The sequence below is a fragment of the Rana temporaria genome, chromosome 11 (assembly GCF_905171775.1).
Source record: "Rana temporaria chromosome 11, aRanTem1.1, whole genome shotgun sequence".
Taxonomy (NCBI): domain Eukaryota; kingdom Metazoa; phylum Chordata; class Amphibia; order Anura; family Ranidae; genus Rana; species Rana temporaria.
In genome coordinates this window covers 47,325,183-47,345,797 of record NC_053499.1, presented here as the reverse complement: position 1 = coordinate 47,345,797, position 20,615 = coordinate 47,325,183, and the positions used below count along the sequence as shown (strand labels likewise).

At 43.2% G+C, this 20,615-nt stretch overlaps 1 protein-coding gene across 1 annotated transcript in view; it reads right to left on the bottom strand.

The window, feature by feature from the left end:
* The window catches only part of LOC120916787 (mucin-2-like), a 211,395-nt gene that overhangs the window by 70,073 nt on the left and 120,707 nt on the right, over positions 1-20,615 (bottom strand). Inside the window, exon 17 of the mRNA XM_040327724.1 lies at positions 73-6,937. Coding sequence (XP_040183658.1) covers positions 73-6,937 — 6,865 coding nt within the window. The remainder of the gene's footprint in view (positions 1-72; positions 6,938-20,615) is intronic.

Sequence of the window (20,615 nt, the reverse complement as noted above, 5' to 3'; positions counted from 1 at the left end):
AGTTGTAGATGGTGGGGTAGTTGTTGTGGTTGATGTTGTTGTTCCAGTAATAGTAGATGGTGGTGTAGTTGCAGTGGTTGTTGTTCCAGTAGTTGAAGATGGTGGTGTAGTTGTAGTGGTTGTTGTTGTTGTTCCAGTAGTTGTAGATGGTGGTGTAGTTGTAGTGGTTGTTGTTCCAGAAGTTGTAGATGGTGGGGTAGTTGTTGTGGTTGATGTTGTTGTTCCAGTAATTGTAGATGGTGGTGTAGTTGCAGTGGTTGTTGTTCCAGAAGTTGTAGATGGTGGTGTAGTCGTTGATGTTATTGTTCCAGTAGTTGAAGATGGTGGTGTAGCTGTAGTGGTCAATGTTGTTCCAGTAGTTGTAGATGGTGTGATAGTTGTAGTGGTTGATATTGTTGTTCCAGTAGTTGTAGATGGTGGTGTGGTTGTAGTGGTTGATGTTTTTGTTCCAGTGGTTGTAGATGGTGGTGTAGTGGTTAATGTGGTTGTTCCAGTAGTTGTAGATGGTGGTGTAATGGTTGATGTTGTTGTTCCAGTAGTTGTAGAGGGTGTGGTAGTTGTAGTAGTTGATGTTGTTGTTCCAGTAGTTGTAGATGGTGGTGTAGTGGTTGATGTTGTTGTTCCAGTAGTTGTAGATGGTAGTGTAGTGGTTGATGTTGTTGTTCCAGTAGCTGTAGATGGTGTGGTAGTTGTAGTAGTTGATGTTGTTGATCCACTAGTTGTAGATGGTGGTGTAGAGGTTGATGTTGTTTTTCCAGTGGTTGTAGATGGCGGTGTAGTTGCTGTGGTTGCTGTTGTTGTTACAGAAGTTGTAGATAGTGGGGTAGTTGTAGTGGTTATTGTTCCAGTAGTTGAAGATGGTGGTGTAGCTGTAGTGGTAAATGTTGTTCCAGTAGTTGTAGATGGTGTGGTAGTTGTAGTGGTTGATGTTGTTGTTTCAGTAGTTATAGATGGTGGTGTGGTTGATGTTGTTGTTCCAGTGGTTGTAGATGGTGGTGTAGTGGTTGTTCCAGTAGTTGTAGATGGTGGGGTAGTTGTTGTGGTTGATGTTGTTGTTCCAGTAGTTGTAGATGGTGTGATAGTTGTAGTGGTTGATATTGTTGTTCCAGTAGTTGTAGATGGTGGTGTGGTTGTAGTGGTTGATGTTTTTGTTCCAGTGGTTGTAGATGGTGGTGTAGTGGTTAATGTGGTTGTTCCAGTAGTTGTAGATGGTGGTGTAATGGTTGATGTTGTTGTTCCAGTAGTTGTAGAGGGTGTGGTAGTTGTAGTAGTTGATGTTGTTGTTCCAGTAGTTGTAGATGGTGGTGTAGTGGTTGATGTTGTTGTTCCAGTAGTTGTAGATGGTAGTGTAGTGGTTGATGTTGTTGTTCCAGTAGCTGTAGATGGTGTGGTAGTTGTAGTAGTTGATGTTGTTGATCCACTAGTTGTAGATGGTGGTGTAGAGGTTGATGTTGTTGTTCCAGTGGTTGTAGATGGCGGTGTAGTTGTTGTGGTTGCTGTTGTTGTTACAGAAGTTGTAGATAGTGGGGTAGTTGTAGTGGTTATTGTTCCAGTAGTTGAAGATGGTGGTGTAGCTGTAGTGGTAAATGTTGTTCCAGTAGTTGTAGATGGTGTGGTAGTTGTAGTGGTTGATGTTGTTGTTTCAGTAGTTATAGATGGTGGTGTGGTTGATGTTGTTGTTCCAGTGGTTGTAGATGGTGGTGTAGTGGTTGTTCCAGTAGTTGTAGATGGTGGGGTAGTTGTTGTGGTTGATGTTGTTGTTCCAGTAGTTGAAGATGGTGGTGTAGTTGTAGTGGTTGTGGTTGTTGTTCCAGTAGTTGTAGATGGTGGTGTAGTCGTTGATGTTATTGTTCCAGTAGTTGAAGATGGTGGTGTAGCTGTAGTGGTCAATGTTGTTCCAGTAGTTGTAGATGGTGTGATAGTTGTAGTGGTTGATGTTGTTGTTCCAGTAGTTGTAGATGGTGATGTGGTTGTAGTGGTTGATGTTGTTGTTCCAGTGGTTGTAGATGGTGGTGTAGTGGTTGATGTTGTTGTTCCAGTAGTTGTAGATGGTGGTATAGTGGTTGATGATGTTGTTCCAGTAGTTGTAGATGGTGTGATAGTTGTAGTGGTTGATGTTGTTGTTCCAGTAGTTGTAGATGGTGATGTGGTTGTAGTGGTTGATGTTGTTGTTCCAGTGGTTGTAGATGGTGGTGTAGTGGTTGATGTTGTTGTTCCACTAGTTGTAGATGGTGGTGTAGAGGTTGATGTTGTTGTTCTAGTGGTTGTAGATGGGGGTGTAGTGGTTGATATTGTTGTTCCAGTAATTGTAGATGGTGGTGTAGTGGTTGATGTTGTTGTTCCAGTGGATGTAGATGGTGGTGTAGTGGTTGTTCCAGTAGTTGTAGATGGTGGGGTAGTTGTTGTGGTTGATGTTGTTGTTCCAGTAGTTGAAGATGGTGGTGTAGTTGTAGTGGTTGTTGTTGTTGTTCCAGTAGTTGTAGATGGTGGTGTAGTCGTTGATGTTATTGTTTCAGTAGTTGAAGATGGTGGTGTAGCTGTAGTGGTCAATGTTGTTCCAGTAGTTGTAGATGGTGTGATAGTTGTAGTGGTTGATGTTGTTGTTCCAGTAGTTGTAGATGGTGGTGTGGTTGTAGTGGTTGATGTTGTTGTTCCAGTGGTTGTAGATGGTGGTGTAGTGGTTAATGTAGTTGTTCCAGTAGTTGTAGATGGTGGTGTAGTGGTTGATGTTGTTGTTCCAGTAGTTGTAGATGGTGTGGTAGTTGTAGTAGTTGATGTTGTTCCACTAGTTGTAGATGGTGGTATAGTGGTTGATGTTGCTGTTCCAGTGGTTGTAGATGGTGGTGTAGTGGTTGATGTTGTTGTTCCAGTAGTTGTAGATGGTGGTGTAGTGGTTGATGTTGTTGTTCCAGTAGTTGTAGATGGTGTGGTAGTTGTAGTAGTTGTTGTTGTTCCACTAGTTGTAGATGGTGGTGTAGAGGTTGATGTTGTTTTTTCAGTAGTTGTAGATGGTGGTGTAGTGGTTGATGCTGTTGTTCCAGTGGATGTAGATGGTGGTATAGTGGTTGTTCCAGTAGTTGTAGATGGTGGGGTAGTTGTTGTGGTTGATGTTGTTGTTCCAGTAATAGTAGATGGTGGTGTAGTTGCAGTGGTTGTTGTTCCAGTAGTTGAAGATGGTGGTGTAGTTGTAGTGGTTGTTGTTGTTGTTCCAGTAGTTGTAGATGGTGGTGTAGTTGTAGTGGTTGTTGTTCCAGTAGTTGTAGATGGTGGGGTAGTTGTTGTGGTTGATGTTGTTGTTCCAGTAATTGTAGATGGTGGTGTAGTTGCAGTGGTTGTTGTTCCAGAAGTTGTAGATGGTGGTGTAGTCGTTGATGTTATTGTTCCAGTAGTTGAAGATGGTGGTGTAGCTGTAGTGGTCAATGTTGTTCCAGTAGTTGTAGATGGTGTGATAGTTGTAGTGGTTGATATTGTTGTTCCAGTAGTTGTAGATGGTGGTGTGGTTGTAGTGGTTGATGTTTTTGTTCCAGTGGTTGTAGATGGTGGTGTAGTGGTTAATGTGGTTGTTCCAGTAGTTGTAGATGGTGGTGTAATGGTTGATGTTGTTGTTCCAGTAGTTGTAGAGGGTGTGGTAGTTGTAGTAGTTGATGTTGTTGTTCCAGTAGTTGTAGATGGTGGTGTAGTGGTTGATGTTGTTGTTCCAGTAGTTGTAGATGGTGGTGTAGTGGTTGATGTTGTTGTTCCAGTAGTTGTAGATGGTGTGGTAGTTGTAGTAGTTGATGTTGTTGATCCACTAGTTGTAGATGGTGGTGTAGAGGTTGATGTTGTTGTTCCAGTGGTTGTAGATGGCGGTGTAGTTGTTGTGGTTGCTGTTGTTGTTACAGAAGTTGTAGATAGTGGGGTAGTTGTAGTGGTTATTGTTCCAGTAGTTGAAGATGGTGGTGTAGCTGTAGTGGTAAATGTTGTTCCAGTAGTTGTAGATGGTGTGGTAGTTGTAGTGGTTGATGTTGTTGTTTCAGTAGTTATAGATGGTGGTGTGGTTGATGTTGTTGTTCCAGTGGTTGTAGATGGTGGTGTAGTGGTTGTTCCAGTAGTTGTAGATGGTGGGGTAGTTGTTGTGGTTGATGTTGTTGTTCCAGTAGTTGAAGATGGTGGTGTAGTTGTAGTGGTTGTGGTTGTTGTTCCAGTAGTTGTAGATGGTGGTGTAGTCGTTGATGTTATTGTTCCAGTAGTTGAAGATGGTGTGATAGTTGTAGTGGTTGATGTTGTTGTTCCAGTAGTTGTAGATGGTGATGTGGTTGTAGTGGTTGATGTTGTTGTTCCAGTGGTTGTAGATGGTGGTGTAGTGGTTGATGTTGTTGTTCCAGTAGTTGTAGATGGTGGTGTAGTGGTTGATGATGTTGTTCCAGTAGTTGTAGATGGTGTGATAGTTGTAGTGGTTGATGTTGTTGTTCCAGTAGTTGTAGATGGTGATGTGGTTGTAGTGGTTGATGTTGTTGTTCCAGTGGTTGTAGATGGTGGTGTAGTGGTTGATGTTGTTGTTCCACTAGTTGTAGATGGTGGTGTAGAGGTTGATGTTGTTGTTCTAGTGGTTGTAGATGGGGGTGTAGTGGTTGATATTGTTGTTCCAGTAATTGTAGATGGTGGTGTAGTGGTTGATGTTGTTGTTCCAGTGGATGTAGATTGTGGTGTAGTGGTTGTTCCAGTAGTTGTAGATGGTGGGGTAGTTGCTGTGGTTGATGTTGTTGTTCCAGTAGTTGAAGATGGTGGTGTAGTTGTAGTGGTTGTTGTTGTTGTTGTTGTTCCAGTAGTTGTAGATGGTGGTGTAGTCGTTGATGTTATTGTTTCAGTAGTTGAAGATGGTGGTGTAGCTGTAGTGGTCAATGTTGTTCCAGTAGTTGTAGATGGTGTGATAGTTGTAGTGGTTGATGTTGTTGTTCCAGTAGTTGTAGATGGTGGTGTGGTTGTAGTGGTTGATGTTGTTGTTCCAGTGGTTGTAGATGGTGGTGTAGTGGTTAATGTAGTTGTTCCAGTAGTTGTAGATGGTGGTGTAGTGGTTGATGTTGTTGTTCCAGTAGTTGTAGATGGTGTGGTAGTTGTAGTAGTTGATGTTGTTCCACTAGTTGTAGATGGTGGTATAGTGGTTGATGTTGCTGTTCCAGTGGTTGTAGATGGTGGTGTAGTGGTTGATGTTGTTGTTCCAGTAGTTGTAGATGGTGGTGTAGTGGTTGATGTTGTTGTTCCAGTAGTTGTAGATGGTGTGGTAGTTGTAGTAGTTGTTGTTCCAGTGGTTGTAGATGGTGGTGTAGTGGTTGTTCCAGTAGTTGTAGATGGTGTGGTAGTTGTAGTAGTTGATGTTGTTGTTCCACTAGTTGTAGATGGTGGTGTAGTGGTTGATGTTGTTGTTCCAGTGGTTGTAGATGGTGGTGTAGTGGTTGATGTTGTTGTTCCAGTAGTTGTAGATGGTGGTATAGTGGTTGATGTTGTTGTTCCACTAGTTGTAGTGGTTATTGTTCCAGTAGTTGAAGATGGTGGTGTAGCTGTAGTGGTAAATGTTGTTCCAGTAGTTGTAGATGGTGTGATAGTTGTAGTGGTTGATGTTGTTGTTCCAGTAGTTGTAGATGGTGGTGTAGTGGTTGTTCCAGTAGTTGTAGATGGTGTGGTAGTTGTAGTAGTTGATGTTGTTGTTCCACTAGTTGTAGATGGTGGTGTAGTGGTTGATGTGGTTGTAGATGGTGGTGTAGTGGTTGTTCCAGTAGTTGTAGATGGTGTGGTAGTTGTAGTAGTTGATGTGGTTGTTCCACTAGTTGTAGATGGTGGTGTAGTGGTTGATGTTGTTGTTCCAGTGGTTGTAGATGGTGGTGTAGTGGTTGATGTTGTTGTTCCAGTAGTTGTAGATGGTGGTATAGTGGTTGATGTTGTTGTTCCACTAGTTGTAGATGGTGTGGTAGTTGTAGTTGTAGATGGTGGTGTGGTTGTAGTGGTTGATGTTGTTGTTCCAGTAGTTGTAGATCGTGGTGTAGTTGTTGTGGTTGCTGTTGTTGTTACAGAAGTTGTAGATAGTGGGGTAGTTGTAGTGATTATTGTTCCAGTAGTTGAAGATGGTGGTGTAGTGGTTGATGTTGTTGTTCCACTAGTTGTAGATGGTGTGGTAGTTGTAGTTGTAGATGGTGGTGTGGTTGTAGTGGTTGATGTTGTTGTTCCAGTGGATGTAGATGGTGGTGTAGTGGTTGTTCCAGTAGTTGTAGATGGTGTGGTAGTTGTAGTAGTTGATGTTGTTGTTCCACTAGTTGTAGATGGTGGTGTAGTGGTTGATATTGTTGTTCCAGTGGTTGTAGATGGTGGTGTAGTGGTTGATGTTGTTGTTCCAGTAGTTGTAGATGGTGGTATAGTGGTTGATGTTGTTGTTCCACTAGTTGTAGATGGTGTGGTAGTTGTAGTAGTTGATGTTGTTGTTCCACTAGTTGTATATGGTGGTGTAGTGGTTGATGTTGTTGTTCCAGTGGTTGTAGATGGTGGTGTAGTGGTTGATGTTGTTGTTCCAGTAGCTGTAGATGGTGTGGTAGTTGTAGTAGTTGATGTTGTTGATCCACTAGTTGTAGATGGTGGTGTAGAGGTTGATGTTGTTGTTCCAGTGGTTGTAGATGGCGGTGTAGTTGTTGTGGTTGCTGTTGTTGTTACAGAAGTTGTAGATAGTGGGGTAGTTGTAGTGATTATTGTTCCAGTAGTTGAAGATGGTGGTGTAGCTGTAGTGGTAAATGGTGTTCCAGTAGTTGTAGATGGTGTGGTAGTTGTAGTGGTTGATGTTGTTGTTCCAGTAGTTGTAGATGGTGGTGTGGTTGATGTTGTTGTTCCAGTGGATGTAGATGATGGTGTAGTGGTTGTTCCAGTAGTTGTAGATGGTGTGGTAGTTGTAGTGGTTGATGTTGTTGTTCCAGTAGTTGTAGATGGTGGTGTGGTTGTAGTGGTTGATGTTGTTGTTCCAGTGGATGTAGATGGTGGTGTAGTGGTTGTTCCAGTAGTTGTAGATGGTGTGGTAGTTGTAGTAGTTGATGTTGTTGTTCCACTAGTTGTAGATGGTGGTGTAGTGGTTGATGTTGTTGTTCCAGTGGTTGTAGATGTTGTTGTTCCAGTAGTTGTAGATGGTGGTGTAGTGGTTGATGTTGTTGTTCCAGTAGTTGTAGATAGTGGTGTAGTTGTAGTGGTTGATGTTGTTGTTTCCGTGGTTGTAGAGGGTGGTGCAGTTGTGGCTTCTGTTGTTTCAGTGGTAGATGGTGTGGTAATTTCAGTGGTTGAAGTTGTTCTTCCAATAGTTGTAGGTGGTGGTGTAGTTGTAGTGACTGATGTTCTTGTTCCAGTAGTTGCAGTGGTCGTAGCTGTAGTTGCTGTTACTGTTGGTGAAAAATCGTTTTTTTTACGTGTTGGCAAGGAAACAGAATACTGGTCAATCACTTGCGGAAAGAATACATTTTAGGCCTCATGCACACTGGACGTTTTACAGTTCGGGTTCGCTCAACCCTAACCATCAGTTAAAAATCTGATCGTGTCCAACGCGGTGACGTAAAACACAACAACATGCAGAGAAAAATGAAGTTCAATGCTTCCGAGCATGCGTCGACTTGATTCTGAGCATGCATGGATTTTTGACCGATGGATTTCCCCACAGACGATCGTATTTTTCTATTGTTTTTTTAACCATCAGATAATTTTAAAACAGGTTCTACGTTTTTTCACCGATGGGGGGAAAAAAAACAATGGGGCCCACACACGATCGGTTCGTCCGATGAACTGATCGTGTGTACAGGGCATAACTGTGTGGGGGCTGGGCTACATGTGACACAACACTGATCACTGCTCCCGGTGACAGGGAGTAAATGATCAGTGTCCTGTCACTAGGCAGAACAGGGAGATGACTTGTTTACACAAGCATCCCCTCGTTCTACCTCTCTGTGACACAATCGCTGGAACCCGGCAGACATCGAGTCCACGGGACCCGCAGTCACACTCGTGGAGCTTGCAAAAGGGCGCGCGTGCCTGCAATGCCGCCTCTTAAAGGGGACGTACAGGTACGTCCATGTGCGCAGTCGAAGCCATTCTGCCGACGTATATAGTCATGCAGCGGTCGGTAAGCGGTTAAAAACTGACAGTGCTGAAAGCTGAAAATTGACTTGGGCAGGAAGATGCGAAAGTGCCTTGTATTGAAGTGGTTATAGGTATAAAGAAGTTGCAGCTGTTAAAACTAAGCATGAACCATCATCACGCATAATGAGATTGCATACCCTACAAAATAAGTCATTGCAATATAATAACCCCCACCCATTCTGGGTAAAACTATCACCCCTAGCACCAAAGTCAAAAGTCTCGGAGTCATTTTCGATACCTACATGACAATGGATGCACAAATAGGGTCAGTAGTCAGCGGATCCCACCATCTGCTGCGCCTACTACGCAGACTCATGCCCTTTATCCCAAAAGAGGACATTGCAGTCGTGGTGGGAACAATCATCAATTCCAGACTCGACTACGCAAATGCCCTCTATCTAGGACTCCCCAAATACCAAATCACTCGTCTGCAAGTCGTTCAAAATACGGCCGCTCGACTAGTGACTGGGAAAAAACCATGGGAATCAATCTCACCTTCACTGAGATCCCTTCATTGGTTGCCGGTAAAAGACAGAATCACTTTCAAGGCACTCTGCCTAATACATACGTGTATTCAAGGCAACGCCCACCAATATCTATGCGAAAAAATAAAAGCCCATAACCCCAATCGCATTCTGCGATCCACCAATCAAAACCTCCTCCAGATACCCAAGGCCAGATACAAGTCCAAAGGAGATCGAAGATTTGCAGTCCAGGGACCTCGCCTGTGGAATGCACTACCAACCACCATCCGACTGGAGTCGGACCACTTGGCCTTCAGGAGAAAAATTAAAACCCATCTCTTCTGAGGTCAAGGGGTTCCTTACCCATGAAATGGATACAGCGCCCAGAGGCGATTCAGTTTGCATGTGTTGCGCTTTACAAGTCTCTCTCTCTCTCTCTCTCTAACCACTTGAAGGTTTTACCACCTTCATGACCAGGCCATTTTTTGCTTTTCGCCAATGAGCTGTACGCAAACAAAACTTATATACAATTTTTCACACAAACAGAGCTTTCTTTTGGTGGTATTTGATCACCAATAGGTTTTTTTTTTTTGTGATTTAAATGAAAAGGGACACATTTTTGATAAAAAATATATATATATTTTTACTTTTTGCTATAAAACATATCCAATATTTTTTTTTTAAAAAATAAAATGTTTTCATACATTTTTAACCAAAATGCATTCTGCTACATTTAAAAAAAAAAAAAATGTAATCTGTATATTGATTGGTTTGTGTGAAAGTTATAGAATCTACTAACAATATACCGTATATACTTGAGTATAAGCCGACTCGAATATAAGCCGAGGCACCTAATTTTACCACAAAAAATGGGAAAATTTATTGACTCGAGTATAAGCCTAGGGTGTCCATCTGCATGCCTCACTGTGTCCATGTGCATGCCTCACTGTGCCCATGACTAGACTTATGCCGCGTACACACACGATCATTTTTCGGGTTGTAAAAAGCAAAGTTTTTTTAAAATGTCATTTAAAATGATCGTGTGGGGGCTTCAGAGCATTTTTCGAGTTCTGAAAAACGACAAAAAAAAAAAATTCGAACATGCTCTATTTTTTCACGACGTTTTAAACAATGTCGTTTTTCGGGTTGTAAAAAATGATCGCGTGTGGGCTTTACCGACGTGAAAAACCTGCGCTTGCTCAGAAGCAAGTTATGAGACAGGAGCGCTCGTTCTAGTAAAACTACCGTTCGTAATGGAGTAAGCACATTCATCACGCTGTAACAGACAGAAAAGCGCAAATCGTCTTTTACTAACATGAAATCAGCTAAAGCAGCCCAAAGGGTGGCGTCATCCCAATGGAACTTCCCCTTTATAGTGCTGTTGTACGTCACAGCACTTTGCTAGAGCATTTTTTTGTGTGGGCAATGTCGTTTTAATGAGGAAGTTGAAAAGAACTTAGTTTTTTCTAGAGGCTGAAAAACGTTGTTTTTTACAACCCGAAAAATGATCGTGTGTACGCGGCATTACGTTTAACATGGGAATATATCGAAGGGGTGCCCGGCTTTGAAAAATCGGTGCTCCCCGGCCGTAGGTACCTCAAACAGAAAACTTTGAACACTTGTAGAGGAGACCTGGGGCTACATGTGTGCAAAGTTTCGGGTCCAGGGGACCTAGGGCCGGCCAGTACCGGGTCCCCAAAATCTGGAAGATTAGGTGCAAAAAGGTGACTCGAGTATAACCCGAGGGGGACATTTTCAGCACCAAAAAATGTGCTGAAAAACTCGGCTTATACTCGAGTATATACAGTATATTGTAATTTTTATCATTTATTTTTTTATACTACTAATAGCAGCGATTAACGACTTATAATGGGACTGTAATATTGCGGTGGAAAATCTGGCACTAACTGACACATGGAGAAACTGACTTACTGCCACTGTCATCACCATGGCCATTATTACAGTGATCAATGCTAAAAATATGCACTGTCACTGTACTAATGACACTGACTGGGAAGGGGTTAACTTCTAGGGTGATCAAGGGGTTAAATATGTGCCTAACTATGTGCAATGTGTATACGATGTGCTGCTTGTTATTAATGATATCTTAGTTTCCCACCCCTGCTCTGCAGGGATGAGAAACTGACACATATCGCTCCCTGTGCACAGAGCTCTGTGTTAAATTTCATCTCAGAGCTCTGGGCTATGAATGTACACAGCTGATCAGCACATCCTGGCCATGAATCATTGACCAGGACTTGCTAACAGGCTCCAGCTGTAGGTAATCACAGCAAGAGCCAGCTTGGGAGAGCGCATGCAGACGCCTTAAACCCGGAAGTAAACGCACCAGTACATTGCTTTGCCTACAGCCGCTGCTCGCCCACAGTAAAACGTGGGCAGGTAGTCATTAAATGGTTAATGTACAAATTATATGCTTATTTGTGACATGAAATATGCTAAAAACATTATTGTGCTGATAATCTATTTTTTGTTTGCATCTTTCTATATACCAGAGTTTGTTTCTTTTGAGGTTTTCTCACCATCTTTTATGTAGTTTTAATTTATGACTTTCTGGCACCAGGATAAATGTTCTGATAATAACAATAATAATAGCATTCCATAATCTAGCATAAATATGTCTATGCATGTATTATTGCTAGTCACACCTATTGCTGATAGCATTCCTGGGTTTATTTAACAATACTTTTGTAATGTGCTTTTATTAGTTAGCTACAGTAATCTGAAATTTGGTTGCTATGAGTTACAACAATTTTCACTTGGTCGTTGTCCTATTTCTGCCTTTTTACAAACCCTCCAAAACTAATTTATTTTGCAATGACTATTTCCCATAGCAAAAACACACATGAATTTTCTAACTCACCGGTTGTAGTGGTACAAGGATAAGTTATTTGATCAATTGTCCCATTAATTCCACATATGGCACTGAGACATTGTCCATTGCCAATATATTCAGTGTAGACTGTTTCATTGTACTGATACATCATTCCATTGTATACACAGAAACAGGCTGTAAAAAAAAGGTTTGACAACATTAGAATAAATATTATTATACACTCAATATTTACTGTTATCCTATGTGTATACCCAAAAACATATTGGGCTTATACCCAACATACAACATATTGGGTTTATTACTAAAGGAGATGATGATCTTCACACAATAAACTATTCACTTCAATTATCGGTTCATGAGAAAAGTAATTTAACAGGAATTTAATTTGCACATGATTTGATATTTGAAATAAATACTCAAATAGATTATTGTGTTAAGAGAATCAACTCTTATTGAGTTACTCAAATTATATGGTGCTATATATAAAGGAAAATATACCACAAAAAATAAAAAATAAACTAAATTAAAATCGGCACAAAAATTGTCATATGTACTGAAGATTTCAATAGTGATATACAGTAAGTGTGTGTGTGTGTGATTATGTATATATATATATATATATATATATATATATATATATATATATATATATATATATATATATATATATATATATATATATACAGGGCTCAAAATTTCAAGTCCTGAGCTACTAGCCAGGCCTCAAGAGTTACTCGCCACCAGTTGCCCCACCTAATTCATACACTGCCCTGCGCCTAATTGCACCCGTAAACACGCCCCTTGTAGATTATCTCATGGAATGACAATGTTTTATGCAGAATCAAGTTTTACAAAATTAAATATTACCAACAACAACTTTAACAAAATGGGACAGGGCACTGGGGGCAGACCAGAGGGACAGGGCACTGGGGGCAGACCAGAGGGACAGGGCACTGGGGGCAGACCAGAGGGACAGGGCACTAGAACTGGGTCTCTTCCCCATTATCTTGCTGTCTGCTCTGCAACTCCCATCCATCCTCTCTCTCTCTCTCCCATTCATCTCATCATCAGGAGCCTGTGTGTGTGGCTCCACGCTTGCATGTCCCCACTTCCCCCTTTTCTTCAGGCTGGCAGAGAGGAAAGGAGCTGCAGCACAGCGGGAGGGAGTACAATCCAGCGCTGAGATCCACACAACTGCACAGCCATTGACACCATAGCACAGCGCTCATTGAGACCAGTCTGTTCACAGTGCTCAGGCTAAACTGTTGGACACTTACATAGAGCACAAGGAGAAGAAAACTGCACAAACTAGAAGGCGGCCGCTCTCATGTCAGGGCAACTTTCAGTGAGCGCTGCACCGGAGTGGTAATTTTTTCAATCCTCCACCTCACTCATTACTTTCTGCTCTCCAGCTACATTGGTCGGGGCCCGGGGGAGGGGGGCAGGCTCAGAGAGGTCATACTGTTAGGTCCCATGGCTTAATGAGAATTGTAAGGAGAGCACCTGTGTACTGCCCTGCCTGTGCGCGGCTCACCAGACTACTTTTCCCAAGCATGCACCTTTCCTCTTCGGCCGCCAATCTCATCGGGACTCTAAGTGTAGGCACAGATTGGGAGATTGGTCATGCAGCCCTGTCATCACTCGCCCCCAGCTTAAATCTACTCGCCAAATGCTAGTAGGCGAGTGGAAATTTTGAGGGCTGTATATATATATATGCACACACCATGCACACCTTGACAATTGTCCACAATCGCCTGTTTAATGAATAAACCCCATATGTGGCAATCTAAAGGCTAGGCAGGTAAAAAAGGGCAGATGTTGCAGTGATAATACCTACAAGAGATATCCTCCATAACCTGAAAAACATCCCTGAATAATGCTAATGTGCACGGGGTGATTAGGGTGTGCCCCATGCGCATGCATATGATATACAGTGCTGTGAAAAAGTGTTTGCCCCCTTGGAACAGTGGTGAACCTTACCAGGAGTGGTCGGCCAACCAAAATGACTCCAAGAGCATGACAACTCATCCAGGAGGTCGTATAGAACCCAGAACAACACCTAAAGAACTGCAAGCCAGTTCATGATTCAAACACGAGCCCAGGTTCACACTAGGCTGCGGGAATAAAGATGTGTGAGTTCAGCTGAACATGTGCGATTTCACTCCCGCTTGTCAGTCCCGATTTCGGCCGTAATTACAAAGAAATCGCAAAAAGTAGTGCAGAAATTACTTTTTGATATTGGTGCAGCACCGCAAAGGCGGCATCGCACCGATTAGGATGGTGCCATTGCCGGCAAATGCCGCCGATTTGACATGTCAAAATGAACCAGTGTGAATAAGGGCTAAGAAATGGCATCCATGGGAGAGTTCCAAGGCCAAAGCCACTGCTGACCAAAAAGAACACAAAGGCTTGTCTCACATTTACCAAAAAAAAAACATTTTGATTATCCCGAAGACTTTTAGACAAATATTCTGTGGACTGATGAGACAAAAATTTTACTTTTTGGAAAGTTTATGTCCCGTTACATCTGGCATAAAACTTATACAGCATTTCATAACAAGATCATCATACCAACAGTCATACATGGTTTTGGTAGCGTGATGGTCTGGGGCTGCTTTGCAGCTTCAAGACCTGGACAACTTACCATAATTGATGGAACCATCAATTCTGAGCTCTACCAGAAAATCCTAAAGGAGAATGTCCGGCCATCAATTTCTGACCTCAAGTTCAGCAGGACAATGATCCGAAACACATCAGCAATTCCACCTCCAAATGGTTCAAACAAAGCAAAATTTATGTTTTGAAGTGGTCTAGTCAAAGCCCGGACTTAAATCCAATTGAGATGCTGTATCATGACCTTACACAGGCTGTTCATGCTGGAAAACCCTCCAATGTGGCTGAATTAAAATAATTCTGCAAAGAAGAGTGGGCCAAAATTGCTCCACAGCAATGTGAAAGATTCATTGCCAGTTATCGCAAACGCTTGATTACAGTTGTTGTCACCAATGGTGGCACAACCAGTTATTAGGTTTAGAGGGCAATTGCTTTTTCTCATAAAGCCAGGCAGGTCTGGACAGCTTTTTTGAGTTAATAAATGAAACCATCATTTAAAAACTGCATTTTGTATTTACTCAGGTTATCTTTGTGTAACAATAACATTTATTCGAAGACCTCAAATCCCTCCTTTGCACTTAAGAGCATTCAAAACACCAAGTTTGGCGGTTTTGAATACTGATTTTTTTTAACACTTTTGAGGCCGCGTACACACGGTCGGTCCATCCGATGAGAACGGTCCGAAGGACCGTTTTCATCGGTTAACCGATGAAGCAGACTGATGGTCTGATGTGTCTACCTACACACCATCATTTAAAAAAACGATCGAGTCCAACGCGGTGACGTAAAACACAACGACGTGCAGAGAAAAATGAAGTTCAATGCTTTCAAGCATGCGTCGACTTGATTCTGAGCATGCACGGGTTTTGAACCGATGCTTTTGCGTACTAACCATCGGTTTCGACCTATCAGTTAGGCGTCCATTGGTTGAAAAGTTCTAAATTTTTGGACCGAAGTATAACTGACCGATGGGGCCCACACACGGTCGGTTTGGACCGATGAAACTGAACTTCAGTCCGTTTTCATCGGTTTTGTCTGAATGTGTGTACAGGGCCTAAGGCCTCGTACACACGATAGGATAGCGAGAGGACAACGGTCTGAAGGACTGTTTTCATTGGTCAAAACCGATCGTGTGTGGGCCCCATAGGTTATCTAACCTTCGGTTAAAAAAATAGGAACTTGCTTTAATATATAACTGATGGACTGGTAACCGATAGGTCAAAACCGATCGTTAGTATGCAAAAGCATCGGTTAAAAACCCGCGCATGCTCAGAATCAAGTCGACGCATGCTTGGAAGCATTGAACTTTGTTTTTTTTGGCTGTTATCTCAAGCAGTGTGAGGGGACATCTCCCAACTCCTGCCGCCTTCCGCGGCTCGCCCAGGCTCTCCTGTCCTGTGCAATCGGCTTTGCGTAAGTCTCAAGTCTAGTAACCCCAAAGCAATGTCATGACTTCACTTCCAGTTTACAGAAGACTTAGGCCTTGTACACACGATAGGTTAACCAGAGGACAACGGTCTGAAGGACCGTTGTCCTAGGTTAACCTATGAAGCTGACTAATGGTCCGTCGTGCGTACACACCATCAGTTAAAAAAACGATCGTTTCAGAACGCGGCGACGTAAAAAACAACGACGTGCTGAGAAAAATTAAGTTCAATGCTTCCGAGCATGCGTCGACTTGATTCTGAGCATGCATTGATTTTTAACCGATGGATTTCCCCACAGACGATTGTTTTTTTAACTATCAAATAATTTTAAAACAGGTTCTAAGTTTTTTCACCGATGGGAAAAAAACTGATGGGGCCCACACACGATCGGTTTGTCTGATGAAAACGGTCCATCAGACCGTTTTCATCAGACGAACCGATCGTGTGTATGCGGCATAAGAGTAATAGATGAACTCATGGTAAAACCAACACCCACAACATTTAGATCCCTGCAAATAGAATATGGTATATCGAACACTGAACAATATACATACTTACATGTTTTCCATTTCCTCTGCTCCAATCCAAACACCTCTATCTCTCTGCTGTGGCGACCATGGAAACCCAATACTATACTGTGCCTAATACTAAGATTAAAGGTATCTCCTTATTTTATAATCTGCTCAATAATAATTATCAAAGTGTGGGAAAAAGATTTAAGCGTTTGCTATACACCTGAACAATGTCAGAAAGCACTTATCCTCACATGTGTGGCAACAAGAAGTGTTAATTTATGGGAGCTGACACAAAAAAGTTTGCTCAGGTGGTATTTAACATCATACATGATTTCTAGATTTTCCCCACAAGCCTCTCCTATGTGTTGGAGGAAATGTGGAGTAACAGGTACACTATACGACATATTTTGGACGTGTCTGAGCACATCTATTTTTTGGACAGCGATCTTCCGACTGTTTACACAAATTTTGGAGATAATTATACCCTTATCACCAGGATTGGATAGCCTTAAAGCGGTTCTCCACCCTAAAGTGGAGTCCCACAGATCGGAACCCTCCCCCCCTCCGGTGTCACATTTGACACCTTTCAGGGGGGAGGGGGGTGCAGATACCTGTCTAAAGACAGGTATTTGCACCCACTTCCGGCCACACGCTACGGGCAAAAGACGGGCATTCCGTCACATCCCGTCTTTCGCCCGTTGTGTGCTGGGAACACTCGGCTCCCAGCACACAGCGTGTGAGCCAATCGGCGGGCGCAGCGCGACTCGCGCATGCGCCGTAGGGAACCGGGCAGTGAAGCCGCAGCGCTTCACTTCCTGGTTCCCTCAGCGTGGATGGCGGGGGGAGCAGCAGAGTGACGAGCGATCGCTCGTGCTCTGCTGCGATCGGCGCTGGACTCCAGGACAGTAAGTGTCCTAATATTAAAAGTCAGCAGCTGCAGTATTTGTAGCTGCTGGCTTTTAATATTTTGTTCCCGTGGCACATCCGCTTTAAGCAAAGAAACAGTACCTGTAGATTTTAGAGTCATAATCACTCACATTCTATTAAGCGCATGGTTAACAACACTAGTACACTAATGGAAAGCCCAGGAAGTTCCTTCTGTCTGTGAAGTTATAGAGACAACCCACATGCATGCGACACATGAGATACTATTTGCCTCTTCTCTTCTTATACGCGGGAACGACGGCCATACTTAACATTGAGTACGCCACCAGATAGCAGCTTTAACTATACGCCGGAAAAAGCCGAACGGAAATGACGTAAAAGAATGCGACGGCCGCTCGTACGTTCGTGGATCGTCGGAAAAAGCTAATTTGCATACTCGACGTGGATAACGATGTGAACGCCACCCAGCGGCCGCCGGAAAATTGCATCTTAGATCCAACGGCGTACTAAGGCGTACGCCTGTCGGATCTAACACAGATGTCGTCGTATCTTGTTTGGTGGATACCAAAACAAAGATACGACGCGCAAAATTTTAAATTACGCGGCGTATCAACAGATACGCCGGCGTAATTTCTTTGAGGATCTGCCCCTTTGAGGATCTGCCCCATACAGGTTTATCAGGTGGGCCCAAAAGCGGTCTCATTTGATATGGGGTTACTGAACACTGAATTCAAGTACACGTTTCCGTGTATACCATCTATGTACAATTAATGTTATCTCAAATGTCCTTACTCATTTTGTAATGTTTATATATTATATTTTTAATAAAGAACAATTGAAAACGAAAACTAACTTAACCTTTAAAGCCCTATCTCTCCTGAATAAAATGATGTATAATACATTAGGGTAGACTACAAAACCTAAAAGAATTAAGACATTGTTGAAACAAGCAAAACAAAATGCTCTGTGACTCTGGATCTAGGGAGAAAAAGGCCCTGGGACTTAAGTCCTGCATCTGCACACCCAAGAGCTTGCTATGAAAGTTAAAGTGTTTGTAACCTTCTTAAAAAATTGTCACTGCCAGCCCTTCTTTTATGCCGTATTAACACACAGTGGGCCAGATTCACAGAAGAGATACGCCGGCGTATCTCCTGATACGCCGTCGTATCTCTGTGTTCCGGCCGTCCTAACTATGCGACTGAGTCATAGAATCAGTTACGCATAGATAGCCAAAAGATCCGACAGGTGTAATTGAATTACACTGTCGGATCTTAAGGATGCAATTCTAGGCCGGCCGCTAGGTGGCGAGGCCATTGCGGTCGGCGTAGAATATGCAAATGACTAGTTACGGCGATTCCCGAATGTCCGCGCTGCCCGTCGATCTAACTTTACGTTGTTTCCGTCGAGATACGCCGCGTAAAATTAGGGCTGAGCCCTAGGTGTTCTAAGCCATGTTAAGTATGGCCGTCGTTCCCGCGTCGAAATTAAAAAAATCACGTCGTTTGCGCAAGTCGTCCGTGAATGGCGCTGGACGCCATTTACGTTAATGTCTAAACAAATGACGTCCGTGCGGAGCATGCGCAGTACGTTCGGCGCGGGAACGCGCCTAATTTAAATGGTGCCCGCCCCATTTGAATTGGGCGGGCTTGCGCTGAGCGCATTTACGTTACACCGCCGCAAGTTTACAGGTAAGTGCTTTGTGAATCAGGCACTTACGCTGTAAACCTGCAGCGGTGTAACGTAAATCAGATACGTTACGCTGCCGCGGAGCAACGTAATTGTATCTGAATCTGGCCCTGTGTACATATTTGTGGAAAACAAAGCCTCCAAATACAGGGCCAGATTCACAAAAGATATACGATGGCGTATCTCCTGATACGCCGCCGTATCTCTGTGATCCACCCGTCCTAACTATGCGGCTGATTCATAGAATCAGTTACGCATAGATAGCCCTAAGATCCGACAGGTGTAATTGACTTACACCGTCGGATCTTAGGATGCAATTCTAGGCCGGCCGCTAGGTGGCGAGGCCATTGCGGTCGGCGTAGAATATGCAAATGACTATTAACGGCGATTCACGAACGTCCGCGATGCCCGTCGATCTAAATTTACGTTGTTTCCGTAGCGATACGCGTCGTAAATTTAGGGCTGCCTTCTAGGTGTTCTAAGCAATGTTAAGTATGGCCGTCGCTCCCGCGTCAAAATTTAAAAAATCACATAGTTTGTGTAAGTCGTCTGTGAATGGCGCTGGACGCCATTTACGTTAACGTCTAAACAAATGACGTCCGTGCGACGTCATTTATCGCAATGCACGTCAGGTAATTTTCCCGACGGAGCATGCGCAGTACGTTTGGCGCGGGAACGCGCCTAATTTAAATGGTGCCCGCCCCATTTGAATTAGGCGGGCTTGCGCCGAGCGGATTTACGTTACACCGCTGCAAGTTTACAGGTAAGAGCTTTGTGAATCAGGCACTTACGCTGTAAACTTGTGGCGGTGTAACGTAAATCAGATACGTTACGCCGCCGTGGAGCAACGTAATTCTCTCTGAATCTGGCCCACAGTTTTTTACAGATCTTCGGGCCGGTCACATGACTCCCGGCCGCTCTCCAACTCCGATGTATGGGCAACAGTGTGAGGGACTGAGATCTCCCTCTGACCTTAGCTGGGGAGGTCACATGACCACTGTGCTGGCCACTTAGCCCTTCCCGCTGTAGCCCTTAGATGGGGGAAGAGAGCACCAGGAGTAACGTGATGTCTGAAGATCTCTAAAAACTGTATTTAGAGGCTTAGTTTTCCACAAATATGTACACTGTGTGTAAATGCTGCATAAAAGAGAGGGTGGCAGTGACCTTTTTTAGGATTTACTTTTAAACTAATAGTGCCAGGAGGGTGGGAGAGACGGCACACAGAGCTGGCAGGCAGGTAGGGAGGGGGGGAGAGGACAGAGGAGAGCTGCGGATGATGAAGGGACATAAACTGACTATCGGTGTCAGGGCTGAGCAGCCATGATAAACCGTGATCAGTTTACAGTGTGGAGGACAGAAGCAGGCAGGATCAGACAGGTATTTCAGGTGATACAGGTGGCCAAATTACACAGCACAAGCACTGTGCCGTATAACATGCTTTAAAGGAACATGATCTATTTTTTTTAATAAAGTTATTAAAAATATTAAACTAATATAACAGTTTTTTTTTTATATATATTTTAGGTGTTTAGCTAGTTACCTAGATACACAGCTTATAGGTTAGTGTGCTGGAGGAAGATTAATTAAGTAATTGGTGTTCATTTTTTTTAAGTAGTTGTAAATCCCAGTCATGAAATATGAGCAAAGCACATATATCTGAAGTGTTTATTTATCTATCTCCAAAGCTCTAAGGGCCAGATTCACGTATAATCGCGTAAATCTGCGGCAGCGTAACGTATCACATTTACGTTACACCGCCACAAGTTTTACGGGCAAGTGCTTGATTCACAAAGCACTTGCCTGTAAACTTGCGGCGGCGTAGCGTAAATCCGTCCGGCGCAAGCCTGCCTAATTCAAATGGGGCACGTATCATTTAAATTAGGAGCGTTCCCGCGCCGAACGTACTGCGCATGCTCCGTTTTGAAATTTCCCACCGTGCTTTGCGCGAAATGACGTCGCAACAACGTAATTTTTTGAACGGCGACTTACGCAAACAAATTTTTTTAAATTCGACGCGGGAACGATGGCCATA